Source organism: Vombatus ursinus, unplaced genomic scaffold (genome assembly GCF_900497805.2).
Source record: "Vombatus ursinus unplaced genomic scaffold, bare-nosed wombat genome assembly UNPS02014941.1, whole genome shotgun sequence".
NCBI classification, from domain to species: Eukaryota; Metazoa; Chordata; class Mammalia; order Diprotodontia; family Vombatidae; genus Vombatus; species Vombatus ursinus.
In genome coordinates, this window is record NW_020954719.1 from 8,550,806 (window position 1) to 8,560,976 (window position 10,171).

At 39.5% G+C, this 10,171-nt stretch overlaps 1 protein-coding gene across 1 annotated transcript; it reads left to right on the top strand.

The window, feature by feature from the left end:
- Positions 1 to 5,005: 5,005 nt before the first annotated feature.
- LOC114029711 (myeloid-associated differentiation marker-like) lies at positions 5,006 to 5,947 on the top strand (the record flags this gene model as incomplete). Its single annotated transcript, XM_027844319.1, has 1 exon — positions 5,006 to 5,947. A coding segment is annotated over one exon (942 nt), but the record flags the coding sequence as incomplete, so codon positions are not given.
- Positions 5,948 to 10,171: the final 4,224 nt, after the last annotated feature.

Sequence of the window (10,171 nt, forward strand, 5' to 3'; positions counted from 1 at the left end):
GCCATTTGGTCTATTCTGTTTTTTAAGTGTTGTTTTCTTCTGTATTTTTTTGTGCCTCCTTTACCAAGCTGTTACTCTTTTTTCATTATTTTCTTGCATCACTCTCATTTCTCTTCCCAATTTTTCCTCTACCTCTCTTAGTTGATTTTTAAAATCTTTTTTGAGTTCTTCCATAGGCCTGAGACCAATTCACATTTTTCTTTGAGGCTTTGGATGTAGCAGTTTTGATATTGTTATTGTTGTCCTCTTCTGAGTTCATGTTTTGATCTTCACTGTCACAGTAGTAACTTTCTATGGTCTGGTTCTTTTATTGTTGTTGTTATTAACTGCTCATTTTTCCAGCCTATTTCTTGACTTTTTTTTTTGTATTTGGAAGCAATCAAGGTTGAGTGACTTGCCCAGGGTCACACAACTGGTAAATGTCTGAGGATGGATTTGAACTCAGGTCCTCCTGACCCCAGAGCCAGTACTCTATCCACTGTTCCACCTAGCTGCTTCTCTATTTCTTGACCTTTAACTTTAAGCTAAAGTTCAGCTTTGCTCTGGGTGTGGAGGGGGCACTGTCCCAATCTTTGGGGTTTTTGTGCTGCTGTTTTCAGATCTAATTCTTGGGGTCCATAAGTTTTCAATTCTTACAAAGTGGTATCATCTAAGGAGAGCTGTGGTCACTGCTGTCATGGCTGTGCTCTGGTCTGTGAGTGACCATAAGCACTATTTTCTGCCCTGGAACTATGACCAGGGTCTCTGTTCCCCTGTATTCAGGACCTCTAGTGTACCAGTGTTCCTCCTCGGCCTGAGGCTGTGATGCAGATCCCCCATATGGATATTTCAACAGAATCCTGCAACCAGTGCCAGCTTAGGGTCCTCTATAACCTCCTTCTAACTAGCTGTCTGACCCCCTTACTAGAAGTTGCTGCTACAGATTCAGTTGACCCCAAGGCTTGCTGCTGGCATGGCCTGCTGCTGGCTGCCTTGTGCAGGGGCTGGGGCCCAGTTGCTGGCTTGTCAGATGGGGCATGCAATGGACTGCACTTCTTTCTTACCTCAGTGAGGCAGACCTTTTCTGTTGACCTTCTAAGTTGTCTTAGACTGGAATACTGTTTCACCCCATCTGTTTGTTGCTTTTACTGTTCCAGAATTCATTTTGAGGCCTTATCTTAAAACTGTTTGGAGGAGAGTTTGGGAGAGGTCAGGTGATTGTCTGCCTTTAATTCACCATTTTGACTCCACCAGTTTTTATTACTTATGCTATTAAAATGGTGTGTTATTTTTATAGTCTTCTTATATTAAACCAACCCTATATTATTGATACAAATTCAACCCGGATAATCTGTTGTAATCTATTTACTAATGTTTTATTTAAAATGTTTGCATCAATGTTCATTTAGGTTATTGTTCTATAGTTTTGTTTTTCCCTAGTCTGTATACTTGTCCATATTTTTAAAAAGATTAGGAGGGTGCCTGTTATTACAAACAGTTATGTGACATTGAAATTGTTTTTTTGAATATTTGATAGAATTTTTTTCAATTTTTTTCTGATATTGGGTCAAATATTTCTTCTTTTGTTAATCTAAATATTTTGGTTTAGTAAGTCTTAATATATTCCCTTTAAGTTACCAATTTTATTAGTATATAATTAGACAAGATAGTTTCAGGTGATTTATTTCCTTTTTAACTGTTGTGAATTTTCATATGAACAAGGTTTTTTTTTGTTTAAAAAAATTAGATTAGCTGTTTATCTTACTAGATTCTTAAAATAACTAACATTTAGTTTTTATCAACTTTTTTTCACTTTCAATTTTTTTATTTGGTTTTTAGAATTTCTTTAATTAGGTTTTTAAATTTTGTTTTTTTCAGTTTCATGCCTAACTCATTCATTTGTTGCTTCTCTCTTTTGTTGATGAAATTTTTCTCTGAATTGTTTTAGCTACTGTCCCAAAAATTTCTGTATGTTGTCTTATGTTCTTTGGGAAATTGTCTTTGTACAAATTGTTCTTTGACTCACCAATTCCTTAGAATTGTTAGTCTCCAATTTATTTTTATTTCTTCAAAGGCTCCTTATTGCTAATGTTTTAGCTTCTTTGTTAATATTTCATTCAATATTTTTGCATCCAGTTCATTAGATGTTGGCCACATTTTCTTTCTTTGATTTATCTTCCCAAAGTTTAGGTATCAGGACTGTATCTGTTTCATAAAGAGGATGTGGAGGGACATTTTCTTTCTCTATTTTAATTAATAATTTTTGTAGTATTGAAATTGTTCTTTGAATGTTTGATAACATTATTTGTTAATCCACATGGGCCTAGGGATTTTTTCCTTGGAAAATAAGTCACTTATGTCTTAATTTCTTCTTCTGAGATTGAGTTGTTTACTTTTTCCAGGCACCTAATAAGCACTTGCCACTTTTTTCATTTATTCAATTCATTCATGCATTTATTCAATTTTTTGTTCTGTTAATCTGGGTATTTAATCTTTATGTAATATTCATTTATTTCTCTTGAGCTACCAATTTTGCTGAACTATAATTGAGAACACAGTTTCTAATAATTTTATTTTCTTAACCTATTGTGATTTTTTTTATATTGGTTTTCTTTTTAAAAAAAAATCGAAGTAGCTAATAATTTGTCTATTTTGTTTTTTTCTCCCCAAAAAAGATAGTTTTATTTATTCAGTGGGTTTTGTTTTCAATTTTATCCCCCATCTTTAGAAAAAATTGTGGCTTTTTGCTTTTCTATTTTTTTTTTTAGGAGCATGCCTACTTCATTGATCTCATGTTGCTTTCTTTTGTTTGTAAACAGGTTTACAGATATCAGTTTGGCTGCATTCCACAAGTTTTGGCATGTTGTCTTATTTTTCAATTTTCTTTGGCAAGGTTACCAATTGTTCTACAGTTTAGTTTTTGACCCACACATTTTTTAAGATTATTTAATCTCCACTTAAGTATGAATCTTTTCTTTAAAATAATGCTTACTGATTATAACTTATTAATTTGTGGTAAGGAAAGGGTATTTGTTTTTCTACATGTGTTTATAAGTTTTTGTGCCTTTGTACATCAGTTTTTGTAAAGGTGCCATGAAAAACTAAAAAAAAAATAAAAGTGATTCCTTTATATTTCCATTCAAAAATCACTGGTCTAGCTAATCTAACTTTTCTAAAATTCTATTCAGATCTTTAACTACTTTCTTCTTTATCTTTTGGCTAGACTTAGGTGTTGATGTTGTGGGAGGGAAAGACAGCAGCCAAAACCAGCCAGAGCTAAAAATAGGAACTCAACTTTACTAAGTCAAATTGTTTTCCCCTTCTCAACCCCCACCCCCCAAAAAAATGAACCAAGGTTTATTTAGGACTTACAGTGTAGAGAGTACAGTGCCTAGTCTATTGTATGTGCTTAATAAATGCTATTTAATTAATTCATCCAAAAAGAGAGATACAACGGTTAGCCAAAATGGTAGATATGCTGTAGTGCAATGCTTCTTAAACTATAGGTCGAAACCCCATATGGAGTCATGTAACTGAATGTAGGGGTTGCAAAAAATTTGGTAACAGTAAAAGGTTTCTGAATGTTCAACAACCAACAATTAATTCAAAATCAAACACATAATGTTTCTGGAAGTGCTTGCGGTATTGCATTGCACAACTTCTTGGCAGCCTTGGTTCTGAACACACAGCATGCATACTTTGCACTGCACATGGAGTCATACCATACAACTCCAATGAGCACTGCCAGAAATATCTCAGCTCAGATTTGAGGCTACTGTATGTTATCAATAGTAGTGTTTTTACTGTACATACAAAGTTATCTACTGTTACAGAAACATAATAGTTTAATCACAGAAAATAAAGACTTTTAATATTTTCCTACCATCATTCCCCCACCATGTGTCAAATTAGTTTATCTTTGGATTGTAATGTGTTAGAATGTTTGATTTTAAAAATTGCTGTTATCTCCTTCTTTTACAGAAACATAAATATTTAATTGCAGCAAGTAAAGACAGAGGCCCTTTAATAATATTTCTCCACCATCACCACTGTATGTGTATGTAAGTGTGAACATCAGTTTTTTAAATTAAGCACAAATGTAATTTCATGCACTAAAGCTAGTATTTATTTGAGAAATTGTTACCAATATTTATTTATATTTTAGGGCTAAAATATATTTTGGTTATGGATAAGAGACTAAATTTAGACAGAAGAGGTAAAAGTACTAATGACAACATGGCAGAGTCTTTGCTACCAGGTTGTAGTATACCTAAATTGACAAGAAAATATGCTGAATCATTTTTGCAATATGGATTTACTTCTAATAATGATGATGGTATGGAAAAATCTCTTTGCTTAATTTGTAATTAAGTTTTGGCTGCAGAGAGCATGAAACCAGCCAAACTAAAACAACGTCTTAATACCAAGCATGTAGCGTACTGCAACAAACCAAAGGGATATTTTTAACGACTTTTGAAATCTTCAAATAAAGAAAAACAATGTTTTGACAAATTTGTTACTGTCAAAAAATTATTTACTTGCATCTTATTTAACTTATTTACTTCCAATAGCTAAAAAATCCTATGAAATAGAAGATCTTACGTTACCTACTGCTATTAAAATGTCAGAAATAGTTCATAGGGAAAAAGTATGGGGATGAAATTTGTAAAATTCTTTTTTCAAATGACACTGTTTCCAAAAGAATTTCTGAAATTAGTAATGACAAATTCCAGCAGCTTAATACCAGGCTTATTACTACATGCAGAGGTATGGTGACTCTCAAGAGGGAGAAGTTTAAACAGATTATTGAAACTGAAAGGTGAAGTTGTTATATTTTTTAGCAGAAATCCTATTTTGTGCCTTCCTCCCCACCACAGTCCCAGACGCAGGTTCATCAACACTCACCACAACTACTCAGGCGGGAGCCTGCAGACTGCGAGCTTCTCAGAGTAGCAGGACAAAGACCTGTTCGACCCCCCTTCCCAGAAAGGAGTGTGACCAGAGGTTTCAGTCATGCCAGTGAACCACTGTGACCACTACCACCACCTCTTCTGGCCTAGGCTCACCCACCATAGTGGGCTCTCCTCGGGCACTAACATCCAAGCTGGGCCTCCTGCGCCTTCTGCAACTGGTATCCACCTGCGTGGCCTTCTCTTTAGTGGTCCATGTGGGTGCCTGGGATGGGGCTATGGGCCACTGGGCCATATTTGCCTGGTGTTTTTGCTTTGCCATGACACTGGTCATTCTGATGGTGGAGGTGGGTGGCTTCCAACCCCTATTCCCACTCTCCTGGCAAAATTTCCCAATCGCCTACGCCTGTTATGCCACCCTTCTCTGCCTCTCAGCCTCCATCATCTACTCTACCACCTATGTCCAGTTCATGCCCCAGGACCAAAGACGAGACCATGCCATCGCAGCCACCTTCTTCTCCTATGTGGCCTGCCTCACCTATGCCACTGAGGTGGACTGGACCAGAGCCCGGCCCGGGGAGGTCACAGGCTATATGGCCACTGTCCCTGTCCTCCTTAAGGTCTTTGAGACTTTTGTAGCCTGTATCATCTTTGACTTTGCCAGTGACCCACCCATCTACCAGCATCACTCTGCCCTGGAATGGTGTCTGGCGGTCTACTGTATCTGTTTCATCCTGTCTGCCATGGCCATCCTCCTGAGCCTGGGTGACTGCACAGGCCAGTTGCCCATCTTGTTCCCTAGTTTCCTCACAGGCCTGGCCATGTTGGCGGTGGCTCTCTACTCCTCAGCCCTGGTGCTTTGGCCCCTCTATCAGTTTGATGAGAGGAAGGGTGGCTGGCCGCGGAGGCGGGATGATTTGGGCTGCCCCAGTCGCCATGCTTCGACTTTGTGTGACTGGGATCAATGGCTGACCGTGGCCATCCTCACAGCAGTCAACTTCCTGGCCTATGTGGCTGACCTGGTGCACTTGGCCCGGCTGGTCTTCATCAGGGTGTGAGTGGGCACCAGCCTACCAGCCTCTCCATTCCCAGTCTCCTCCTTTTTCCTTTCTTGAGTCCCTTTGCCTGCTTTTCTCACTGTCTATATTTCCTTCTTTTCCACCAGCTCTTGGCCTCCTCTTTCTCTCTTCTCCTTTCTCCTGCCCTTCTGCCTGTCCCAACTCCCCTCTAAGGTGCTGAGCTTCTTACCCCTGGCCCAATTCCCAGCAGCTATTCCAGGGTTACTTGGCCACACATCAACCCCCACCCAGGGCCATGGGTTTCCACTGCCAAAGCATGTTGGTTTGCTCCCCTCCCCACCCAATCCTGTGTGCCTTAGTCTGTGTGAATGTTGGGAGAACTGGGGAAGGTGGCCTCCTTCTTCATCCTCTTCCTGCCTGACTGGAGGCAGTGGGGGCAGCCTCTCTGTGCCAAATGCACCTCCTCTTCCAAGTGAAAAATGTATCTCAAGAGGTGTCTAAGGTTCTAAGTCGGAGGACAAAGTCCTCAAGCCCTGCTCTGCCTTGGTCTCCATTATCACAACACCTTCGACAACTCTTCCTGGCAACCTGGGGAAAGGGAATGGAGGAGAGTGAGCACCACCCCATCTGCCTTGGACCTTTCTGGTATCAGAATGTCAGTCAAGACTGAGAGTGAAGGCAAAGGCTGCCTGAGCCAGAAATACCAGTAGTGGTGGCTTTCCTTAAGACTAACAGGCGGGTGGGAGGGATTTGGAGGACCAGAGGGAAGAGAGCAAATGTTTTCTTCCCAACCTCCTCCTCTCTGTTGCTGTGTGTGTGTGTGTGTGTGTGTGTGTGTTTGTGTGTGTGTGTGTGTGTGTTTGCTGCTGATTCTGAGCACCCTATGTTGCTTTCTCTGGGGAAATTATGTTGGGCTGTACTGGATGATGCTGTATTACTATGCTCCCCCTTCCCCCCTCCATCTGCAGTTAGTGTCAGCATTTTGTTTTACCTCAATATAAAGACCACATATGAAGTGTCAAAAAAAAAAAAGAAAGAAATCCTGTTTTGTAAACTTTTTTCATAAAGACTTATGGCTTTCAAAACTGTTGTTGAGTATTTTTGAAAAACTCAATGACTTAAACATATTACTTCAAGAAAAAAATTGTAACATATTTATAAGATAAAATTGAAAATTTTACTAAAAAAGTTAACATATGGAAGAATATGGAAAATGGTTAAGAAACACTTACAGCTGTAAATGATTTTATAATTGAAAATAACCTTCCCAAAGATTTAATTGTAAGAGTTATAACTGATCATGTGAAGTGCCTGAAGGCAGTTTCAGAAGTACTTCCCACCAAATTTTGATTCTAAAAAACTAAGTTGGGTTCATAAACCATACTCAATTAAAATTAAAAAAAAACATCAATCATCTGCCATTAAAAGTTCAACAAGAATTTATGGAGTTATCAAGCCACACAAGTTTAAAACTTGAGTTTCCTTAAAAAAAAAAAAAATCATTAAATGAATTTTGACTTGGGATTAGGGCAGAATTTTCAACAATTTCTGAAATGACCCTAAACATACTTCTGCCTTTTTGTACTATGTATTTATGCTAAGTTGGAGTTCTCAGCACGGTAAAACATTGAAGATGTTCTATGTCCTGCAGTATCTATTCCTCCAAAATTTTATTCTTTATGGAAAAATAAACAAGCACACCCATCTCATTAGTATGAAAATTTGCTTTCATCTTTAATAAATGGTAAAATTACATGTATACCAAATAATTGTTTTAAAATATATATCTTTATGATTTATTATCAGTAAATGTTTGATTTTTATACCTATTTTATGTGTCTGTATACTAAGGATTGTGTAAAAATTTATCTGGTGAAAAAGGGTCTGGAATGGAAAAAGTTTCAGAAGCCCTGCTGTACTGAAATGAAGTAATAGATCTCTGAATCAGGAAGGCCTGGTTGGGCTCACATCCTGAGCTTAACCTCTCAGTGTCCCTAAGAAACCCTTACTTTATTTTTTTTATTTAAATGAATTATTTTATTATATTGATACTTTGGGAGATGTCTTAGATCCTTGCATTGCTGAGAAGAGCTAAGTCTATCAAAGTTAGTCATCACACAAGGTGGCTGTTACTGTGTGCAACGTTCTCCTGGTTCTGCTCACTTCACTCAGCATCAGACCATACAAGTCTTTCCAGGTTTTTCTGAAGTCCACCTGCTCATCATTTCTTGTAGCACAATAATATTCCATTACATTCATATACCACAACTTGTTCAGCCATCCCCCATTTTATGGGCATCCCCTCAATTTTCAATTCTTGGCCACCACAGAAAGAGTTGCTATAAATATTTTTGTACATGTGAGTCCTTTTCCCATTTGCATGATTTCTTTGGGATACAGCCCTAGAAATGCTATTGCTGGGTCAAAGGATATGCACATTTTGATAGCCCTTTGGACATGGTTCCAAATTGCTCTCCAAAATGGTTGGATCATTTCACAACTCCACCAACAATGCATTAGTGTTCCAATTTTCCCACATCTTCTCCAACACTTATCATTTTCCAGTTTTGTCATGTTGGCCAACCTGATAGGTGTGATGTGGTACCTCAGAGTTGTTTTGATCTGCATGTCTCTAATCAATGGTGACTGAGAGCATTTTTTCATATGACTATAGATGGCTTTAATTTCTTCATCTGAAAACTGACTAGTCAAGGGAAATGACTTGTATTCTTATAAATTTGATTCAGTTCTCTATATATTTTAGAAATGAGACCTTTATCAGAGATACTGGTTGTAAAAATTCTTTCCCAATCTTGGTTGCATTGGCCTTGTTTGTGCAAACACTTTTCAATTTAATGTAATCAAAATTATCCATTTTGCATTTCATGTTTTCTATCTCTTGTTTAGTCATGAATTCTTCTCTTCTCCATAAATCTGACAGGTAAATTATTCCTTGCTCTCTCGGTTTACTTATAGTATCAACCTTTATATCTAAATCGTGTACCCATTTTGACTTTATTTTGGTATATGGTGTAAGATTTTGATCAATGCCTCGTTTCTGCCATACTCTTTCCCAGTTTTCCCAGCAGTTTTTGTCAAACAGTGAGTTCTTAACCCAGAAGCTGGGGTCTTTGGGTTTATCAAATAATAGATTACTATAGTCATTGGCTACAGTGTCTTTCATACTTAACCTGTTCCACTGATCCACCACTCTATTTCTTAGTACCAAGCAGTTTTGATGATTGCTGCTTTCTAATACAATTTAAGATCTGGAAGAGCTAGGCCACCTTCACTAGCATTTCGTTTCATTAGTTCCCTTGATATTCTGGACCTTTTGTTCTTCCAATGAATCTTGTTAGTATTATTTTTAGCTCTATAAAATAATTTTTTGGTAGTTTGATTGGTATGGCATTGAATAAGTAAATTAGCAAATTAGCTTAGGTAGAATTGTCATTTTTATTATATTAGCTCAGCCTACCCATGAGCAACTGACGTTCTTTCAATTATTTTGATCTAACTTTGTGTGAAAAGTGTTTTGTAATTGTGTTCACATAGTTCCTGGATGAAATCTTTACTTTAAAAGTGCAGAATGAAGTGTGTATCCACCTTCATAGCGGGAGTTCCCAATGCTAATGAAATCACAGGCGGACTTTAAAAAAAAAAGAGATCAGTGATTGAATTATGCCGGGTGGGGGTGGGGAGGGGGTGGGTTACAGACAGGAAGCACTACCGCCTGGCGAGCTCAGCTCAGTCTGAGGAGGATGCAGCGCAGGAAGGACGGGTAGGTACTTAGGTTATGCTGGGTGTGGGGGTGGGGAGTTGGGGGTCAAGCACGGAGCCCCAAGGCCACGGCCAAGAACTGCGAAACCGCGAAGAGAAGTAAGCCCCCCACCGCCTCGCCGCTCTGCCTTCCTCTGAATTTCTCCTCCCGTTTCAAGCGCGCTCCCACAGTCCGACGCCCGACGTCGCCAGGTCACGCGGGTGGCGCGTTGACGTCGGACGGCGGCCGCACGGGGGAAGAAATATCTTGTCCCCTCCCCCTCCTCCTGGCTCCCCAAGCTTCGGGCCCCGAGTGGACTATGCCGCCGCCGTCGTCGACCCGAACCGCGGTGGAGACGCTGACGGCCGGGGCTTAGCCCAGCGGCGGCCCCCAGCTCCGATTCCACCCCGCCTCCGCCCGGAAGGAGGTCGCCGGCGGGGAGGGGCACGAGCGGACCGGCCCGGGCCGCCGAGGGGAGGGACGGACGGAAGGCGGGCGCTAGA